Here is a 21,906-nt window from a genome sequence, read left to right on the forward strand (position 1 = left end):
CTCTGAGTTGAGAATCCTGACCTTGGTGAACTGTCTGATTCAGTGTAAGGCAGTGTGTACTAACCTCCAAGGTCTACGGCCTCCAGGTATCGGCCGTGTCCTTCAGGTCAACCAGCCGAACTTTGCTGGGAGAGATGTGGAGGAGGCGCAGGGCGGGAAGCGCCTCTGTTCGTTTCACGGCTGATTTTCCCTGCAGATTGCAATGCATATCTAATAGGTAGGAAACACATGTTGCCGTGTTAAACGCTGCGTCTGCATTCGTGTCAAACTTGCAGGCAATCAGTGAGAACAGCAATCATGGAAATGAAAGAGATGACAGGTGGAAGTTTAGAAGATTGTGCACGGGGTGCAGACAGTGGAAGACTTGGACTGGAGGGCACCCAAGGAAGCTGATGGGCAGTAGGCAGATAAAAGGAAACACTACTTTACACAGTTGGAATGTATGGGGTGAAATTTGGACCATAAGGCCGAGCGTCAACGAATTGAGGCTTTTGAACTCTGCCCTGTGGCTGGCCCTGCAGAGGAACTGGCTGGCCCCTGGGGGAGACGGGAGGCTGGACTGGAGGGACCCTCCCTGGCCTGACCCAGCAGGGCTCTTCTGAGGGTCTTCTCAGGGGAAGGCCTCGGCCTCCCTGCCCTGTGGCTGGCCCTGCAGAGGGACTGGCTGGCCCCTGGGTGAGAGGGGAGGCTGGACTGGAGGGACCCTCCCTGGCCTGACCCAGCAGGGCTCTTCTGAGGGTCTTCTCAGGGGAAGGCCTCGGCCTCTCTGCCCTGTGGCTGGCCCTGCAGAGGAACTGGCTGGCCCCTGGGTGAGACGGGAGGCTGGACTGGAGGGACCCTCCCTGGCCTGACCCAGCAGGGCTCTTCTGAGGGTCTTCTCAGGGGAAGGCCTCGGCCTCTCTGCCCTGTGGCTGGCCCTGCAGAGGAACTGGCTGGCCCCTGGGGGAGACGGGAGGCTGGACTGGAGGGGCCCTCCCTGGCCTGACCCAGCAGGGCTCTTCTGAGGGTCTTCTCAGGGGAAGGCCTCGGCCTCTCTGCCCTGTGGCTGGCCCTGCATAGGAACTGGCTGGCCCCTGGGTGAGACGGGAGGCTGGACTGGAGGGACCCTCCCTGGCCTGACCCAGCAGGGCTCTTCTGAGGGTCTTCTCAGGGGAAGGCCTCGGCCTCTCTGCCCTGTGGCTGGCCCTGCAGAGGAACTGGCTGGCCCCTGGGTGAGACGGGAGGCTGGACTCTCCCTGGCCTGATCCAGAAGGGTTCTCTTGATGTTCTTAGGTTGGAGTTGTTAATCAACATCCATTTCCTCTTCTCCCCCTTCTACCCAGAGGCCAGAGAAAGAAAGACCCACCTGGGACAGGGGAAAGTGTTCAAAATAATAGGCCATGTTTCCAGTAAGAAGATGTGGGAAAGATGTTTCCCATCCATTGTCCACTCTGCTTTCTAAATCAGGGGTAGTCAACCTGTGGCCCTCCAGATGTTCATGGACTACAATTCCCATGACCCCCTGCCAGCAAATGCCTTAACGTTTCATGGCCAAGCAGGCCTTAATCAGATATTCTATTCACTGCCCTCTGGTTTTCCGCCTACAGTTTATTGGTGTGTGTGTGTGGGGGGGACTGTATTTTATTTTTTGTGGCATGGTAACGCTTCTCTCCCCGCCTGCCCTTTTAGCTGTTTCGACTGAACACTTAAGATCTAGGCAGGGACACCGAGGTTCCCTTTCAGCAGGGTGGGAGGAAGGGGAAGGATATGAGCCTGCATGGCTTGGAGGGGTCCACATAATCCAAATTTGGTACCGCACCAGGTATATCCACGTCATTGGCCAGGGTGGAGGGATGGGCCTATAACTGTGATGACGCCGTGTAAAACAATGGTTCTGCAAGAGTGACGTTGAGCACCCATGTCCAGGCACTGCATTGAGCAGTGGGTGGGACTGGATGGCCTGCATGGCCCCTTCCCACTCTAGGATTCTAGGAGTCTGGTTCAGCAGTGGAAGGGGCTGCCTCAGGAGGTGGGGAGCTCCCCCTCACTGGCGGTCTTCAAGCAGGGGCTGGACAGATCCTTCTCCTGGATGCTGGAGGCTGATCCTGCACTGAGCAGGGGTTGGGACTAGATGGCCTGCATGGCCCCTTCCCACTCTAGGATTCTAGGAGTCTGGTTCAGCAGTGGAAGGGGCTGCCTAAGGGGGTGGGGAGCTCCCCCTCACTGGCTGTCTTCAAGCAGGGGCTGGACAGATCCTTCTCCTGGATGCTTGAGGCTGATCCTGCACTGAGCAGGGGTTGGGACTAGATGGCCTGCATGGCCCCTTCCCACTCTAGGATTCTAGGAGTCTGGTTCAGCAGTGGAAGGGGCTGCCTAAGGGGGTGGGGAGCTCCCCCTCACTGGCGGTCTTCAAGCAGGGGCTGGACAGATCCTTCTCCTGGATGCTGGAGGCTGATCCTGCACTGAGCAGGGGGTGGGACTAGATGGCCTGCATGGCCCCTTCCCACTCTAGGATTCTAGGAGTCTAGTTCAGCAGTGGAAGGGGCTGCCTGAGGAGGTGGGGAGCTCCCCCTCACTGGCGGTCTTCAAGCAGCGGCTGGACAGATCCTTCTCCTGGATGCTGGAGGCTGATCCTGCACTGAGCAGGGGGTGGGACTAGATGGCCTTCATGGCCCCTTCCCACTCTGGGATTCTGTGGGTCTAGTTCAGCTGTGGAAGGGACTGCCTAAGGAGGTGGGGAGCTCCCCCTCACTGGCCGTCTTCAAGCAGCGGCTGGACAGGTCCTTCTCCTGGATGCTTGAGGCTGATCCTGCACTGAGCAGGGGGTGGGACTAGATGGCCTGTATGGCCCCTTCCCACTCTAGGATTCTAGGAGTCTAGTTCAGCCGTGGAAGGGGCTGCCTAAGGAGGTGGGGAGCTCCCCCTCACTGGCCGTCTTCAAGCAGTGGCTGGAGAGGTCCTTCTCCTGGATGCTTGAGGCTGATCCTGCACTGAGCAGGGGGTGGGACTAGATGGCCTGTATGGCCCCTTCCCACTCTAGGATTCTAGGAGTCTAGTTCAGCCGTGGAATGGGCTGCCTAAGGAGGTGGGGAGCTCCCCCTCACTGGTGGTCTTCAAGCAGGGGCTGGACAGATCCTTCTCCTGGATGCTGGAGGCTGATCCTGCCCTGAGCAGGGGGTGGGACTAGATGGCCTCCAAGGCCCCTTCCCACTCTAGGATTCTAGGAGTCTAGTTCAGCCGTGGAAGGGGCTGCCTAAGGAGGTGGGGAGCTCCCCCTCACTGGCCGTCTTCAAGCAGTGGCTGGAGAGGTCCTTCTCCTGGATGCTTGAGGCTGATCCTGCACTGAGCAGGGGGTGGGACTAGATGGCCTGCATGGCCCCTTCCCACTCTAGGATTCTAGGAGTCTAGTTCAGCAGTGGAAGGGGCTGCCTGAGGAGGTGGGGAGCTCCCCCTCACTGGTGGTCTTCAACCAGCGGTTGGACAGATCCTTCTCCTGGATGCTGGAGGCTGATCCTGCACTGAGCAGGGGGTGGACTAGATGGGATCTGGATGGGCTGGACAGACCCTCCTCCTGGAGCCACCATTCCTCCAGGGCCTCCCCTTGCTCGATCCGAAGATCTGCTCCTGCTGCCCCTGAGAATGAGCCGCAAAACGGGCCGTGCAGGATTGGAAGAGGGGGACCCCGTTTGCCCCCCTTGAGCCGAAAGCCCCCCGTGCTTCCCCGGAGCAGCTCTCTGGCGGCTTCCCGGGAAGGCGGAGAGGCAGCTGCAGCTGCCGCTAAAATTAGCGTGTCGTCGCTCAGAGGCGCCGGCGTATAATGTGGAGCTGATGAGAAGTAATATATTAAATTTACATTTAAGATGGCCCAGGGTAGGACTTAGATTGGCATGTGGGGCTCCGGGTTTTAATTGGCATAATATTTCATTTAATTACATTGTCTAATTCTGGAGTCCACCCTGTCGCGGGCCTTAAATGTTAATGCGGAAGGCATTCTTCTCTGTCGGCCCCCGGAAGCGCCGGCCCATCATCCGCGGGGCCGTGGCGTTTAACTCCTTCGCACTCTGTCAGGACCTGCCAGCTCCCCTGCCTGAACCGGGATCGCGCCGTGAACTGGAGGAAGTAGGAACGTCAGAATCTGCCCTTCCTCAAACCCAGCCTTCCCAAGCATTACCCACAAATCTCCTGGAATAGTCCAACCAGGAGTTGGCAAGCCTAGGTTGAGTGGAAGAAGGCAGGGAGACTTGGGTCTCCACCGATGTGCCTTCTGGGGCGGGGCTCTTCTGCCTGACACTGCACCTCGTCTGCCTCCGCCAGCTTCCTGGCTCGCCCTCGTTCCTCTGCCGGAGTCGGCGATGGGCGTCTCTCTCTCAAGGGAGAGGAGCAGACCTGAGTGCATTTTGTTGAGTCAGTTGGCAACCCCGACCGCCTAAATTAAGTGGCGACGGCTTTCCTGAGCACAGGGGTGTACGTGGTACACCGGTTGGTTTTCGGCCTGCTTGAGGACCATCTGCACCTTGCTGGGGGAAAGTGACACATCTGCTTGTTAAGCAGAGGCTGCAGAGCCATCTGACGGAGAGGCTGATTCTGTGAAGGCTTAAGTGGGTGGCAGGTGACAGTGGATGAGCGAGAGGGTTGTGGGTGTCCTGCATAGTGCAGGGGGTTGGACAAGATGACCCAGGACGTCCCTTCCAACTCTATGATTCTATGATTCTGTGCTCGGCTCATGGCTGTCCTCATCTCTCTGCTCCGCTTTAAGTCTCAGAACGAAATGCTGTTTTTAATTATCGATCCTCTCGGAGAAGCAAATAGTTCCCAACTGCTCTTTATCAACATCCCCCCCCCCAAAAGCCTTTCCGCCCAGAAGTTCAGGAGCAGGGAACCTTTAGTCTCACAACAACCCTGAAAGGTAGGCTCGGTGGAGAGAACGGGGCGCCCGGCACAAAGTTACCCTGAGAACTCCATGGCCAGGAGGAGTTTTGAATCCGGGCCGTGGAATTCTTTGCCTGACATCGTCACCGGCCTACCCACGCCTGGACGCGTCAGAGGTTTGGTCCGGATCGTAGCCGGGGGGGGGGGGGAGCTGGGGGAGATTCTCTGTTCAAATGGGTTACGTAACCCAGCGTGGATGCAAATGTCCCTGATTTCCATACCGGTCCCAGAATTCAGCTGCTCTTGGCAGGACGGAGCTGCTACCTTGGCAGTACATTCTGGTTTTGAAAAAAAGCGTATTGTTTTACTTGCTTCGAGCTTCTTTTCCCCAAATGCAGGGCAGGAATGTAGGCCTGACCCAAGATGACCGACCGGGAGCAGCAGTGCGATCGGCAGGGGAGAACCGAGACGTGGCAACGGCCGGGAGGGGGGCCTCAGCCATGGGGAGGGGGGGTTACCTACAGACCATGGGCTCTGTCAGGAGGCAGACCCCCTGGGACAGGTCTCTAGGGACCAGGCCAGGAGAGAAAACGCAGGGAGGGAATCGCCTAGAGATTTGGAGTGCAGCCTGGGAGAACAGGGTCTCCATGGGGCAGGACCTAGAGGAGGGGTAGTCAACCTGTGGTCCTCCAGAGGCCCATGGACTACAATACCCATGAGCCCCTGCCATCCCATGGACTACAATTCCCATGAGCCCCTGCCAGCATTTGCTGGCAGGGGCTCATGGGAATTGTAGTCCATGGGCCTCTGGAGGACCACAGGTTGACTCCCGTTGTCCTACACCCCCCCCTCCGAGGCGGCCATCTTCCCCGGGAGAATGGGTCTCCGGAGACGTACCGTAATCCCAGGGGATCCCCAGGTCTCCCCTGGAGGCTGGCATCCCTCCTCCGGGCACACTGCTTCTTCCACAAGGAGAAGAAATCGAGGCGCATTTTCAAAACTACAATAAAAGCGGGCAGAAATAGCTGTTCAGAATCCGTCCGGATGAATGTCGGAAACGAAGGGAAGCGCTAAAGCTCCAGTAATGAGATTTTGATACCGGGATTGTGTTGGGAGCGGGGGGGGGGCAGCCTCGGAAGGCCGGCGTACCTGCGGGGGGGGGGGGCGGCCGTCTTTGTGTGAGGCTCCAAGCCGATGGCTTGGGGACGGGAGAACCAACCCTCCCCTGTTGCAAATGTGTTTTAGGGGGAACGGAGGGGATTCAAAACGGGAACCGTCCTGCTTCTAGGCTCAGGCACTGCCCTCCCCCTGCCAGTTAGGGCTACCGACCTCCGGAAATGTCCGTGGGGTGCAGAGTCATAGACTCCGTAGAAGCTGGCCTGCAGTCCGCTTTCCCTTCCTCTCTGTGGTTTGAGTGGGGCTGGGAGAGCTCTGAGAGAACTGCTGTAAGAGAACGGGGACTGGGCCAAGGTCAACCAGCTGGCTGGATATGGAGGAGGAGCTAAGAATCAAACCCGGCACTCCACTCTTAAGCACCATGCCACGCTGGCTGTCGAGGAGCCATTTTCTCCAGGGGAACTGATCTTACAACCGGGAGATCGGTTGTCATTCCAGGAGATCTCCAGGCCTCGCCTGGAGCTTGGCAACTCTAGTTTTTCTGCTGGGGTCAGCCCTCTGCTTGGCTCTCGTTCGCCTTAAGGAGATCTCTTCCACCATTCCTCCCGCGCACTTTGAGCAGGGTTTTTACCACTTTTCTTAGTTCGGCTGTAGGAATATTTATATCTACATGCGATTTAAGATGTCATCAAGAATCCAGTGTGTGTTAGTTGGCACCAGGGAAATGCCGCCTGATTTGGACACACCTTTCTGTCCAGCTTCTCCTGAAACGGCCTTGGGGATTCTCCGTCCTGCAGACGGCCAAGTCAAAATTGCTCCCCTTGGAGGGGTCAGGATGCTGAGGAGCTGCCCTCTCCTCTGATCTCTGTTGCCTGGAGATGAGCCGTAATTCCAGCGGAGCCCCAGGCCCCACCTGGGGAATGGCACCCTTATCTCCAAGCAATGCAGATCCGTTCCCATGGAGAAACTGGCCACCTAAAAATATGATACGCTGCCAAAGTCCCTTCCCTCCCAAAACCCCACCTTCTACCCACTGCACCCCCAGTCTCCAGGTTCCCCCAACCCAGAACTCGCCGGGTGGGGGGGTCATGGAGCAGGACCACCAGGTGGAAAATCCGTCAGGGGCAGTGATACTCTTGTCTTTTTGTTGTTGGGAGGGGCCTCACACTGGGAGGACATCTGGAGTCCTGGCCCCACTGGGGGACCTCCTGGTGGCCCCTGGGTTCGGGCCACTGTGGGACACAGAGTGTTGGACAAGATGAGCCATTGGCCTGACCCAACAGGGCTCCTTGTTTTGAAAAAGGGCTCCCCTCCTTGGCCATTCACACGTGCAGGGCTGACCCAGGTCTTTGTGAAGCCAGAGCCAGGGCTGAGGGGCGATGCCAAAGGGGCTCCAGCATTCTTGGAGGAGGGGGCTTTGCTGGGCTTCGGCCACTGTGTGATGCAGAGTACTGGAGTGGAGGGGCCACTGGCCTGACCCAGCATGGCTTCTCTTATGTTCATATGCCTGGGGCAGGGATGATCTGTCTTCTTGGTGATTGGGGGGGGGGCACAGTGTGTGTGGGGGGGGCTTCTAGAGCCCTGGTCCCACTAGGGCAGGGATAGTCAACCTGTGGTCCTCCAGATGTTCATGGACTACAATTCCCATGAGCCCCTGCCAGCGTTTGACTACCCCTGCACTAGGGGACCTCTGATGAGCCCTGGGTTTTGGTGAGCCTTGTTGAGGCCTTGTCCACTGAGGGCTGGGGCTTCCTTTTATGAGTCACTCCCCCTCCTGCCGGGTTCTCCTGCTGCCTTCAGCTTTTCCTAGCAGGATTGTCTTCTCCAGGGACTTCCTCTCATCTCCTTCCAAAGCCAGTGAAACCGTCCCCACATCTGGCAGCTGCGATTTCCGTGCGTTCTCTTTCCCTTGGGTGAGTTTCCCTTTGCCTTTCCAAAATCTATTGCCGGGAGCCAAAAAAGGTTTCTCCATCATTTCCTTGGCCTTTAAGACATTCCAGCTATTCTACTTTGCCTCCCAGGTAAGGCGAAGTAATGGTTTGATCACTTGAACACACTTGGGACGGCTTCCCGATCAGCCACCGGCTGGACATGGACATGCCGGGGATTGAACCAGCAGCCGTCTGCACACCGAGCTGGTGCTCAAACAGTGAGCGAAGCCCCTCCCCCCCCCAGTGCTCTATCAGGACTAATCTATACCTTGTTACTACTGTAAGAATGCCAGAAGAGCACTTCGTCTGCAGGGCCAGCCACAGGGCAGAGGGGCCAAGGCCTTCCCCTGAGAAGACCCTCAGAAGAGCCCTGCTGGGTCAGGCCAGGGAGGGTCCCTCCAGTCCAGCCTCCCATCTCACCCAGGGGCCAGCCAGGTCCTCTGCAGGGCCAGACACAGGGCAGAGAGGCCGAGGCCTTCCCCTGAGAAGACCCTCAGAAGAGCCCTGCTGGGTCAGGCCAGGGAGGGTCCCTCCAGTCCAGCCTCCCGTCTCCCCTAGGGGCCAGCCAGTTCCTCTGCAGGGCCAGCCACAGGGGCCAGCCAGTTCCTCTGCAGGGCCAGACACAGGGCAGAGAGGCCGAGGCCTTCCCCTGATAAGACCCCCAGGAAAGCCCTGCTGGGTCAGGCCAGGGAGGGTCCCTCCAGTCCAGCCTCCTGTCTCCCCCAGGAGCCAGCCAGTTCCTCTGCAGGGCCAGCCACAGGGCAGAGAGGCCGAGGCCTTCCCCTGAGAAGACCCTCAGAAGAGCCCTGCTGGGTCAGGGCAGGGAGGGTCCCTCCAGTCCAGCCTCCCATCTCACCAGGGGCCAGCCAGTTCCTCTGCAGGGCCAGCCACAGGGCAGAGAGGCCGAGGCCTTCCCCTGAGAAGACCCTCAGAAGAGCCCTGCTGGGTCAGGCCAGGGAGGGTCCCTCCAGTCCAGCCTCCCGTCTCCCCTAGGGGCCAGCCAGTTCCTCTGCAGGGCCAGCCACAGGGCAGAGAGGCCGAGGCCTTCCCCTGATAAGACCCCCAGGAAAGCCCTGCTGGGTCAGGCCAGGGAGGGTCCCTCCAGTCCAGCCTCCTGTCTCCCCCAGGAGCCAGCCAGTTCCTCTGCAGGGCCAGCCACAGGGCAGAGAGGCTGAGGCCTTCCCCTGAGAAGACCCTCAGAAGAGCCCTGCTGGGTCAGGCCAGGGAGGGTCCCTCCAGTCCAGCCTCCCGTCTCACCCAGGGGCCAGCCAGTTCCTCTGCAGGGCCAGCCACAGGGCAGAGAGGCCGAGGCCTTCCCCTGAGAAGACCCTCAGAAGAGCCCTGCTGGGTCAGGTCAGGGACGGTCCATCCAATCCAGCATCTGGAAGGTCAACAACAGGGCATGGAGGCTGATGCCTTCCCCTGGTTTTTCCTCCTGCCTCTGGGATTCGTGCCTCTGAATGTGGAGGTTCCCCTCAGCCACTATAGCTATTGATCCATGGATAGACTTCTCTATGAATCTATTGAATCCTCCTTTCGTCCTGCCTCGTCTGGCAGTGAATACTAAGTGAGACAGGAAGTTGGGCTACATGGACCACTGGTCAGATCCAGCAGGGCTCTCCTGGTGTCTGCGCAGACCGACAGGGGCTCTCCAGAGTCTCAAACTGAGCTTTTTTGCCTCACCCACTTCTTGAGACTTTTTAAGTGGAGATGCTGCCTGGGACTGAACCGAGGGACCTTCTGTATGCCAAGCAGAGGCTCTGCCCCTGAGCCACGCCCCCTCCTTTGGGTGCCCCTGTTAACCGAGTGAAACTCCAGGGGGATGCTTGGAGTCCCTCTCAGCTCCGGCAGCCTGAATTCCCAGCGTTGGGGATCTGGCTCCAGGCACACACGCACATTCGTGAGCTTTGCTTCCAAGGCCGGGAGTCCGCTCAGGTGAGACTCCGAAGAGCCACAGGTGCGCTGCCTGTCTAAACTCTGGCCAACTGGCCAGACGGTCTCGCGGTGGCCCGGCGCATCTTGGCACGCACGGAACTGCCGGTTTCATCCCGCTCCCCTCTTGCGCTCTGCCTCGCATCGCAGGCCGGCTCGGTAATTAAAAGTCACCGCTTGTTGCCTGGCGGGGGCGCGGCTGGTTGCACGCGGCTGCAAGATGGTAATTAACTCTGCTAACGATGCGATGCGACACATGCGCCGGCTCGGGAAGATCCGATCAAAGCCTGTGGCCGGGGGAAAGATCGGCTCCATCGGAGGCTGATGGGAAGCAGCAGTCGGCTGGCCTCGGGCTCTTACGGGCTGCTGCAGAGGGGCTCCCGCGGCCACCCACCTTGGTCTGTCTCCAGAAGTGAGCACCGACTCACAAATGCTCCTCCCCCGGCACACATTTCGGGAGTCTTTCAGGTGCTCCTGGACTCCGGCTCTTTTCTCCTGCTACGGACAGACTGGCATGGCCATCTTGGTCTACCACCTGGGCACGAGAAACCGGGTCACCGGGTCACCCTGGAATCTCTAGCAGCCCTTGGCGGTCGGCTGGAAGTCAATAAAGAAAGCAGGAAATTGCCAGGCCCAACCTGGAGGCTGGCAACCCCGGTGGGGGTGGGGGTGGGGGTGGGGGTGTCCCAATCACACTCCAAAAGGCACCTGAGGGTGCGCTGGGAGCCGAGGGCCCTGCAGGAGCCCGAACGGGGCCAGCCGGTCTCGATCCCCCCCCCCCCCCGGCGCTTCCACCCCAACACCGATGCGGCCTCCCTGGCGGCGGTGTGCCGCGTCTGTCGCCTCGCCCGTGTGCCAATCGCAAATCCTACGCGCCGCCATTGGACGAGGCTCCCGGGCCGAGCACTGTGCCAGGTTTGGTATTTATAGCCCCCGCTCCCCTCTCTGCCGGCAGATGGTTTCCCGAGCGTGGCCCTTCCAGCGGCTTCTCGGGCTAACGGGGGCTTTTGGCTTCCGCGCTTCTCTGTGCGGCCGCTCCGTCAAAAAAAGAAACCCAAACCCAAGCCGGCAAATCCCTGAAGCAAATGGCACCAGCAGCAGCACAGGCCGGCTCACCAGCTGTCTCACTTCTGAAGGAGAAGCCAGAGGAGACGACGCCTGTTTGCGCCCTGTGAGGGGGTCAGCGTCGCGGCTAGGGGCCCACTCCTGACTTATGGGGCCCTAAGAATTCAGGTCCTCCAAGATGTCCCCTTTATACACAGCCTTGCCCAGTCTAGCCAGTTGAGAGCCAGTTTGGTGCAGTGGTTAGGAGTGCGGACTTCTAAGCTGGCATGCCGGGTTCGATTCTGCACTCCCCCACATGCAACCAGCTGGGTGGCCTTGGGCTCGCCACAGCACTGATAAAACTGTTCTGACCGAGCAGCGATATTAGGGCTCTCTCAGCCTCACCCACCTCACAGGGTGTCTGTTGTGGGGAGAGGAAAGGGAAGGCGACTGGAAGCCGCTTTGAGCCTCCTTCGGGTAGAGAAAAGCAGCATATAAGAACCAACTCTTCTTCTTCTTCAGTAATCTCAGGGCTCTCTCAGCCTCACCCACCCCACAGGGTGTCTGTTGTGGGGAGAGGAATGTGAAGGCGACTGTAAGCCGCTTGAGCCTCCTTCGGGTAGGGAAAAGCGGCATATAAGAACCAACTCTTCTTCTTCTTCTTCTTCTTCTTCTTCTTCTTCTTCTTCTTCTTCTTCTAGCCACAAAGGAGCTGCTTGGGGGGCAGGAGTGGATAGGATCCTGGAGTCCTGGTCCTGCTGGGGGACCTCCTGATGGCCCCTGAGTTTTAGCCACTGTGTGACGTAGAGTGTTGGACTGGAGGGACCATGGGCCTGATCCAACAGGGCTTCTCTTGTGCTCTTCTGTCTGGGGCAGGGATGCTCTGTCTCCTTTGTGCCTGGGGGGCAGAGTGGGAGGGCTTCAGGAGTCCTGGCCCTACTGGGGGATCTCCTAACCGCACCTGGGCTTTGGACCCTGTGTGACCCAGAGTGCTGGAGTCGTGGAGGGGCCATGGGCCTGATGCAAGGAGCCTTCTCTTGTTTTCTTGCAAACGCAGGGCCTTGGCGTGCTTGAGGAAGTCTGTGCATCTCCTGCCGGGTCCTCTTTTCCTGCCGTCTTCCGCTTTTCCTAGCGTGATTGTCTTTTCCGGCGACTCCCGTCTTCTTCTAATGTGGGCAAAGCTACAGAGTTCAGCTCCTCTGGGGGAGAGGGGGAGTCTGTGACGTTGCAGCCCTCCCCGAGGTCCTTATCCCTCCCGGTCTCCATACCCCGACCTCCTGGAGGTTCCCACCTGAAGCTCTTCCCCACACCTGCGGCCGGCATGGACCCGTCCACCTGTCCAGCTGGAGTGGCTCTGCTCAAACCACCCTTCCTCAGCTCCAGGCTCCCCCCAAACATGCCCGGGGCTTGGGATGGGGCCTTGAACACCCCCCCCCCCACACACACACCTCAGAAGCTGGCTTGGGCTGCCCTCCAGACCCCCCCCCCTGCAGCCCCCTGGTGTGAAAGATATTTTGCGGCTCAGCGGAACATTCTCCCGACATCTCTCGGAAAGCCATCTTGGCCGCCATCTGTTCCGCTGGTGATATTTTCCTCTTCCTTTGCAGTAAGGAACAAGATTTAATTAATGAAGCGGGCGGGAGGGGGGGGGGAGACGGGGGGGGACGACGTTCCCAGCAGGCCATCTCGCTGTCTTGTTTTTATGTCCTCCCGTATCCCCGGAAACGTCAGGGCCGGCCGGGGGGACGAGCACGGTAGGGTTGCAGAGCGCAGAGGCTGGCGATTGGGGTCTCTCGTCCCCAAAGACCCTTGGATCCGTGCTGGAGGAGAACCCATAGCTCGAGAGTATCGGGAGCGCGGCCAGAGCTGGAAAACCCACGTGCCTGTTAGCCGGGCTGGGAGTCGTTGTGCATGGGGAACTTGGAGGTTGCCAATTTCCAGGTGAGGCCTGGAGGGTTCCCAGAATGCCAACTGATCTCCAGAAAACAGAGAGGTGGGGGTGGGTGGGGAAGGCAGAAGGGCTGCTTTGGAGGGTGGTCTCTCTGCCATTCTACCCTCCTCCCGAAACCCCGTCTGGTCTAGGCTCCGCACCTAACTTTGCTAGGTTTCTCTGGACTTGGAGCTGGTGACTGTAGGGAGGTTCCATCCTTTGGCAACGTGAAAAGGAGCCGGTGGTGGTCAATTGACCCCACTCCTCCTCCACGTACAGCCAGCTGGGTGACCTGGGGCCACTCCCAGTTCTCGTAGAGCAGTTCTCGCAGAGCAGTTCTCACAGAGCTCTCTCGGCCCCACCTGCCTCATAGGGTGTCTGGGGTGGGGAGAGGAAGGGAAAGGTGTCTGTACGCTGCTTAATTATGACCAAAATGTTTTCAAAATGGTTTTGGTCCCCAGTGTTATTCCTGGATGAATAATCAGTTACGGATAAGCACCTATTGGCTAGCACCTGTAATGTTACACACACACACACATACTCCCTGGATTGATTTTGCAGCTACAAGTTAGTTTTTAAATACAAGGTGATCTCTCTGGCTCCCCTCCCCCTTCCTCCCCCCCCCCTCTTGGGAGAGAAGTTTTGGAAAAGGGGGATGTCTGCACAGATATTTAACTTCTTGCTCAGTCTGCCATGTGAAGCAACAGGGGTTTCCAACTGGAATTAGAACTGCTTTCACACAACAGTGGGTAGGCAGGTAGTTGTGTGTTTCCTGCCTTGTGCAGGGGGTTGGACTAGATGACCCCGGAGGCCCCTTCCAGCCGTATGATTTTAACTGATCAGTTCCCCTAGAGAAGATATCTGCTTTGGGGGGGGGGGGTGGAGACCTCCGTGGCTGTCATTTTCTCCAGGTTGGACTGATCTCTATGGTTTGCCGCCTTCATTGTGGGAGAACTCCAGATTGTGCCTGGAGGTTGGTAACCCCAGGAAGCTGCTTTGCCAAGCAGACTGTGATGGGGCCGACGGTCCTGTTTCCCGGTCCCTGCTGTTTCTTGTCCTTTCTACAATTCTCTTCCGCTTTTGGGTGTGCGTACATGTGTGCACGCGTGTGTGTACGTCAGTACGAATAAGACATAGCATCATTATTAAACCTGATGATCTCCCTGCGTCCCGTTTCTAATTATACTCCAACTGGAAAGTTCAGCTTAACAAGTGTAAACAAATCCGGCGAGGAGGTCTTCTCACCTCCGCAGGGTCTTGGGAGATGTGTGGATGTACTTTTAAAAAAATAAATAAATCGCTATCATTAAAAAAAGAAGCGGAAACCGTGAATGCCTCATCGGGGGATTAGGCAGACTTCAAGCAAGGAGGCCTCGGAGGAAATGAATTTTCAGCCCGTCTGCGGGGGTCGATTCTGCGTGTAGCAAAATAAAAGGGCCAGCTGGGGGCTTCTTGGTCCCCCTCCCCAATTCTCAGTCTGGCAAGTTCATTTCAGGTAAGGGGGTGTATGTGATTTGGACCATGTTCACCTTCCTTTACTTTCTTCATTGCCCAGCTTTCTATAGTCATAGAATCATAGAATCATAGAGTGGGAAGGGACCTCCTGGGTCATCTAGTCCAACCCCCTGCACTATGCAGGACACTCACAGCCCTCTCGCTCACCCACTGTCACCTGCCCCCCCTTGAGTCTTCACAGAATCAGCCTCTCCGTCAGATGGCTCTCCAGCCTCTGTTTAGAAATCTCCAAAGATGGAGAACCCACCACTTCCCAAGGAAGCCTGTTCCACTGAGGAACCGCTCTGACTGTCAGGAACTTCTTCCGGATGTTGAGACGGAATTTCTTTTGCGTTAATTTCATCCCATTGGACCTGGTCTGTCTCTCCTACCTCTCTTAGCAAGCTCTCTAACCGTTCAGTGCTACATTCAAGTGGGTTGTCATGTTGGTCTGAAGCAGCACAACAAAACCCGAGTCCAGTAGCACCTTTAAGACCAACAAGGACTTACGCAAGGCGTGAGCTTTCGAGTGCAAGCCCTCTTTCTCAGCTCCAGATTAGAGGCAGTCGCTCTTAACTATGACAGCAAGCCCGGTGCTTCTCCCCTTTGCATATTCGACCTCTGCCAATGAGCCATGGGCCTTTCACAGGTCCTGATTGCACCGCCTGCTAGAATCATAGAATCATAGAGTTGGAAGGGACCTCATGGGTCATCTAGTCCAACCCCCCTGCACTGTGCAGGACACTCACAGCCCTCTCGCTCATCCACTGTCGCCTGCCAGAAGCACCTGCAAAACATGACCATATTTATGGCTGGGGAGGAGCTTTCGGGAGTCATAGCCCCCCTCAGTCACGGGGAATGGCAGGAGTTCTCTTTATCTTGCTCTCCGGCCACACAGATTTAGACTTGAGGGTCTTTTTGAGCTCCCTCGTGGCTCCCTTGCCCCCCCCCCCAATCTCCTGACTTCTGGGCTGCATTCTCCCAGTTCACGACAGAGCGAAGGAATCGTTGGCCAAGAAGGGAGACGTCAACCAAGAAGTCAGGCGGTGACTGAAATGTGGAAGCACAGCCCCAAAGCCGCTGGAAGAGAGCCGTTATGCAGATTCATGACTCCTCGGCCGAATTTGATCTCGTTCTCGGTTTCCTTCTTCCCGTGGAGCAGCTTGAGCCGATGGTATCTGCAACCAGAAGATACGGTTGACCGTATCTGGCTTTGGACCGAGAGCTTTTTGAAAGACGAAAGCACCCGCTTTCAACCGTGTGGCCACGGAGGAGCCCCTGAAATATTTCCTAGCTTTTGAGTAGCCCTCAAACCAGGCCGGAAATTATGTCAGCTGGCCACGCCCAAGGAGGAGGGGGGAGAGAAATGAGGCAGTTTGTGGCAGGTGTAGGTGTCCATGCCCCGCCCCTTTCCCAGGTGCGGTTACACGCGAGAAGGCCACCCCCAGGTGAATGGCAGCGGCCAGATCCCCGGTTTCATTGCAGTGCCGGGAATAAATTGTGATCGCGTCTGTTAAGGCAGGAGACGGGGAACGTCTGAGAATCCCTCAACTAGAGAAGGTGGTTCTAAGACCCGGGAACGGACAGGCCTAGAAGGGTGGGCAACCGGGTTCAGAGCACTGCCTTAAAGAGAACGAGAGATGGAGCCTCCTTTGCAGGGGCAGTCTATCTCTAAAAGCTTTATATCCGGAGCAACCAGTTGAGCACACGGTCATCATTCCCACCCCTTCCTTGTCGGTCTTCCCCTGAGAAGAAGTTCGGAAGAGCCCCGCTGGATCAGACCAGTGAGGGTCCGTCCTTGCACAGAGAGGCTGAGGCCTACTCCTGACCCCTGCAGCGTTACTCCAGCCTAAGCCTATTGAGATCTGGGGCTTGGTCGAGGGCCACAGAGTCCCCCCCTACAAAGCAGCCATTTTCTCCTGTGTCATCTGCAGAGCGGGAGACGGATTGAGATCCAGGACAGAGATCTGAGCAGCCCAGAGGGGCACCGGGCGCATCCCTTTCGTCTGAAAGCATCGAAGGGGAGCATCTGGAAGCCAGGCCCCCAAGCGCATTTGGTTCCATTTCCCGCAGAGTCCCGACGGACGCCGGCATCCGGCAGGTGACCCTCGGAAGGAAGGCAGCTGCAGCCCAGAGGGGGTCTTGCCCGCGTCACCAGCCTGCGAGGCCCGCCGGCTGGTGACGCCAGCACAGGCGGCCCCCGGAGAAGCCAGGCAGAGCGGCTAATTGGAGTCGGGAATTGGCGGCTTCCCTGGGAAGGCCTCCGGGGGGAGCCGAAGAGGCTCTTGGCGGCACGTTCCGGGGAGCTGCCGGGCCACTAATCCTGCAAGGGTGGGAGACAACAGGTCTCTGTCCCCAAGGCACATGGGTGAAGTATTCTTGCGGGAGGGGACAGGTGAGAAGAACCAGCGAGGTGTTGTGGCTGAGAGTGGCAGCCTCTAATCTGGAGGCTGATTCCCCCCCCCTCACCATGCAGCCAGCTGGGTGACCTTGGCCTGTCTCAGTTCTCTCAGAGCTCTCTCAGCCACCTACCTCACAGGGGGGTCTGTTGTGGCTGAGAGTGGCAGCCTCTAATCTGGAGCCTGATTCCCCCCCTCCCCATGCAGCCAGCTGGGTGACCTTGGCCTGTCCCAGTTCTCTCAGAGCTCTCTCAGCCCCACCTACCTCACAGGGGATCTGTTGTGGCTGAGAGTGGCAGCCTCTGATCTGGAGAACCAGGTTTTATTCCCCCCTCCCCATGCAGCCAGCTGGGTGACCTTGAGCCAGTCCCTGTTCTCTCAGAGCTCTCTCAGGCCCACCTACCTCACAGGGGGGGCTGTTGTGGGGAGAGGGAGGGAAAGGTGCTTGTAAGCTGCTTTGGAACACCTTCGGGTCATGCAAAGCGGGGTACAAAACCCCGACTCGTCTTCTTCCCCCATCACCATAACTCACCCCTGGGCATGCGCTAGGGGGTCCGACCAAAGAAGGCAGGCTGCAGGACTGTTATATCATTTTTTCCTACTTAAATGCAGAACTTTCCATTTTTCACTATTAAAATCTATTCATTTCAGCCCCGTTTCCCAGTGAATGGCGGCGTGCCAGCCAGGGAACCTGGCCTCTCCTCCCCTTTCCCTCCACCCTGCAGTCTGATGCTTACAACAAAAGAGGCACCAGAGAGAGTTGCGAGGTCAAGACGGAGCTCAGGATCCTCACCTGTGCCCTCTCTGCCCGTGTCCCGGTTTCCCCCCAAGTGCCCCTCCAACCAGCCACACTCCGGGGTCTCGGGAAGGGGATCTCCACTGTAAGGGGATCCGCCACGCCAGCTGTTGTGGGCCTGGTGCCTGGCAGGGGGAAGGAGCAGGTGTGGCGGGGGGGGGCGGGCAGGGGGGGCGTTAAACCCCCTGCTTACTCACTAAATTAACTGGACAGGGGGCAGCACTGATATTTATAGCGTTGGCTCGGGTCAGGTATGGCTCCGGGAGAGCCGGCGGGGAAATGAACTCAAAGAGCCAGCTGAGCAAGGGCAGCTGGGTGGAGCGTCCGTCTTGGAGGCAGGGTTGCCAACCTCCAGGTGCAGACTGGAGATCTTGCCACTAGAAAATACGGATTTGCACGCAGAGTTGTGGAGGATGGAGTGGTGGCCACAGGAATAGACAGGAAGACGAGATCGATTATTTATTTATTTATTATTATATTTATATACCGCCCTCCCCGAAGGCTCAGGGCGGTCTACAGGGAACAAGAAAAAATACAGATAATTTATGGTAACAGGTGATAACAGCAATAACATAACAACAATAACATGATCATAACAATAACATTAGAAAATGGTGGAATTGCGAGAGCCTCAGCTCAACTCTTACTGGGACCCAGTGGGTTGGGCAGATTGGTGTCAGTCGTAGTAGGAGGGGGGGAGCTTTTGGGGGCCAATTGGAGGTGATGGTTTGGGTCGACCTCAACCAAATGCCTGGTGGAGGAGCTCCCTTTTGCAGGCCCTGTGGAACTGTTTAGGTTCTGTCAGGGCCCTGATCTCCTCTGGGAGCTCCTTCCACCAGGTGGGGGCCAGGACAGAGAAGGCTCTGGCCCTGGTTGAGGTCAAGCGAGCTTCCTTGGGGCCAGGGACCACCAGGAGGTTGGAAGTAGCAGAGCGCAAGGTGTAGGTGTAGGTGTAGGTGGAGAGGCGGTCCCTCAGGTGAGATAGATTCATGGAGCGTAAGAACATCAGCGGTTTCTATCCATGGTAGCACAAGATCCTTAAATTCCCGAGCCAGGAGGCAACATCAGGGGAAAACCTCAGCCTCTCTTCCCTGTTGTTGTTCCTCCAGAGAAACAGATTGGCCACTGTGTGGGGCAGGATGCTGGACTTGATGGGCCCTCCCTTAACTGACCCAGCAGGGCTCCTCTGAGGGTCGTAGGAAGGCCTCGGCCTCTCTGCCCTGTTTGTGGATCTCTGGAGGAACTGGTTGGCCACTGGGTGAGACGGGAGGCTGGACTAGATGAACCCTCCCTGACCTGACCCAGCAGGGCTCTTCTGAGGGTCTTCTCAGGGGAAGGCCTCGGCCTCTCTGCCCTGTGGCTGGCCCTGCAGAGGAACTGGCTGGCCCCTGGGGGAGACGGGAGGCTGGACTGGAGGGACCCTCCCTGGCCTGACCCAGCAGGGCTCTTCTGAGGGTCTTCTCAGGGGAAGGCCTCGGCCTCTCTGCCCTGTGGCTGGCCCTGCAGCGGAACTGGCTGGCCCCTGGGGGAGACGGGAGGCTGGACTAGATGAACCCTCCCTGACCTGACCCAGCAGGGCTCTTCTGAGGGTCTTCTCAGGGGAAGGCCTCGGCCTCTCTGCCCTGTGGCTGGCCCTGCAGAGGAACTGGCTGGCCCCTGGGTGAGACGGGAGGCTGGACTGGAGGGACCCTCCCTGGCCTGACCCAGCAGGGCTCTTCTGAGGGTCTTCTCAGAGGAAGGCCTCGGCCTCTCTGCCCTGTGGCTGGCCCTGCAGAGGAACTGGCTGGCCCCTGGGTGAGACGGGAGGCTGGACTGGAGGGACCCTCCCTGGCCTGACCCAGCAGGGCTCTTCTGAGGGTCTTCTCAGAGGAAGGCCTCGGCCTCTCTGCCCTGTGGCTGGCCCTGCAGAGGAACTGGCTGGCCCCTGGGTGAGACCGGAGGCTGGACTGGAGGGACCCTCCCTGGCCTGACCCAGCAGGGCTCTTCTGAGGGTCTTCTCAGGGGAAGGCCTCGGCCTCTCTGCCCTGTGGCTGGCCCTGCAGAGGAACTGGCTGGCCCCTGGGTGAGACGGGAGGCTGGACTGGAGGGACCTTCCCTGGCCTGACCCAGCAGGGCTCTTCTGAGAGTCTTACTGGGAGAAAGTCTCGGCCTCTCTGCAACCTCAAGGGGTCTTCCTCAGTGGTCTTCCTCAGGAAATCTCTTTTGTACAAGATCTAAAGTCTTGTTGGGTGGGGAGGGGTAAAGAAAATCTGTTAGGTGCTGCTCTGTCTAGTCTTTCTGAGGTATCTGATTTGGAGCCCACCTTCTCAGATACGTACTTTCTGAGGCCCTCACTCTCAGCTTTTGCCCAGCGCGCATTCCCACATGTGTCAGAAAAAGCTTTGTCCAAAGAAAAGGCACATTGGGTCAGGCCAGTGGCCCCTCCAGTCCAGCACTCTGTGTCACACAGTGACCCAAACCCAGGGGCCATCAGGAGGTCCACCAGAGGGAGGTCCACTGCTGCCCCCCAAGCACCAAAAAGGCAGAGCATCCCTGCCCCAGTCCATTTACACCTTGTGACTCGTAGCCACTCATGGGCCTCTGCTCTTAAGAACATAAGAGAAGCCCTGCTGGGTCAGGCCAGTGGCCCCTCCAGTCCACCCCTCTATGTCACCCAGTGGCCAAAGCCCAGGGGCCATCTGGAGATCCACCAGCAGGGCCAGAACCCAGAAGCCTTCTGACTGTTGTCCCTGAACCCCCAAAAGGCAGCATGAAATCACATTTGGAAGCTTTTCAGGAATAGTATCCAGCGGAGAAGATGTCAAGTTTCCCTGTGTGAGGGTTGGGGGCGCCAGCTGGTCCCTTGGCCCCAGATCATCTTCGTCGCTCTCCTCTGTACCCTTTCAGGGTGTGGTCTGACCAGTGTGGTCAGTGTGCTCCTCACATAACTGAAAAATCTTTTCTTGTTACAATGGGCCTCCCTGGCCAATCTTAGCTCACTCTCAGCTTCCCTGGCCAATCTTAGCTCACTCTCTCTAGCCCTCTGCACCGTCCTGCAAGGCCAGCATGGCCGTCTGTGAGCCATTCAGCCAAGGTCTGATTGATCAGCTAGGCTGATTCTGCATTTATTTTGTTTTTTTCTGTTGTGGATAATTATGAATTCAGATCGATTTGAACTTGCGTCTTCCTCTATCCCCTCCCCCCTTCCTCAATTGAAACAGAAAGTGTTCTGCGCTTGATTGGGGAAGCTCAGAGTGGGGAGGGGAGCCAAGTACAGCAGGAGTCTCTTTCTTTTCTTCAACGAGGGCGGGGGGAGGATTGGAGACTGCAAAGGAGGGGGAATAAATCCCAGAGGCAAATCTCTGCTGAGAGAAGTTAGGACTTCTGGAGCGCAGTCACTTTAACAGAAGCCTTGCAACTGGGAACCAGGAAGTCTTTGAACTGATGCCCTGGCCAATCAGGGAAGACTGCTTTGCTATGAGGCCCAGGGGAAGGTTTATTTGCCCAAAGCTAAAATCTGCACACTTCCTGAGGCTGATTTTTCAAATATCAAGGGTTATATCCACTCCAGGATACTGCAGGGGAAATACAGGGCCATTCCGGATCGATCATACATGTTGTAGAGTGGAAATTTAAAGTACCCCAAATCAAAATGGAAATCGAATTCAGTGTAGACGGCAGGGATCTAGTGGGTAAATAGCTCCATGCAGACTACACCCTACAATCACAATGGAACCTTATTAGCTGATAGTGTCATGTGACACCCCCCCCCCCTGCTGGGCTGCTGGCTGCAATTCCTCCCTCTGGTCACAGGCTGTGGTGGTGCTAGTGAGCAGCAAATATCAAACCTACAAGTTCCTACACTGGGGAGCTTCTACGTGGGCTGTGGGACTCGTGGACAGTGACTTTTGGCCACGGTTTGAGAGCTTTCTTGTGCCGGCAATTTTCGTGACACTTGGCTTCCCTTCCCCCTTTCCTTGTGCTTCCTCTTGTCTCCAGGTCTCCAGCAAACAGCATGATTCGTTCCTAGGGTCTGGCTCGCTCCGTCCTCCTCTCCTCCCGGGAACTTCCTGAGAATGCACCTTCCCTCCCTCCTTCCTGGGCTCCTCCTCTTCTCTGTCTTTGCGTCCACAGCCTCCTTTCCAAAGGACCTCCTTCCGGTCAGCACGGTCAGTTTGGCAGGTAAGCGTGACGTGAAACAGAATCCCTGTCTTGTAATCTTGGAGGAAATCTCCTTGTAAAATATATCAGCCAGTCTCCCGCACCAGTTGTTATCTTCACGACGAGACAGCCGGTAATTCACCAGGTGCTGTTTTCTCCCCACCCCTTCAGGGCTGGTGGAGAAATCTAAACCCTGTTGCATTTCTGCCTGTTACTGCAACTTTTCCATCCCAGCTGAGGGGAAACGGTGGCCCATCTGTATTTAGGGAGAGTCTC

At 57.5% G+C, this 21,906-nt stretch overlaps 1 protein-coding gene across 4 annotated transcripts in view; it reads left to right on the forward strand.

The window, feature by feature from the left end:
* SEMA6C (semaphorin 6C) overlaps nt 1-21,906 on the forward strand; it is a 218,665-nt gene that overhangs the window by 124,873 nt on the left and 71,886 nt on the right. For all 4 annotated transcript variants that reach the window (XM_077319870.1, XM_077319859.1, XM_077319850.1 and 1 more), the window contains one exon: nt 21,469-21,651. In XM_077319870.1, coding sequence (XP_077175985.1) covers nt 21,546-21,651 — 106 coding nt within the window. In that variant the 5' untranslated portion in view covers nt 21,469-21,545. The remainder of the gene's footprint in view (nt 1-21,468; nt 21,652-21,906) is intronic.

The sequence above is a fragment of the Paroedura picta genome, chromosome 1, assembly GCF_049243985.1.
Source record: "Paroedura picta isolate Pp20150507F chromosome 1, Ppicta_v3.0, whole genome shotgun sequence".
Classification (NCBI taxonomy): Eukaryota; Metazoa; Chordata; class Lepidosauria; order Squamata; family Gekkonidae; genus Paroedura; species Paroedura picta.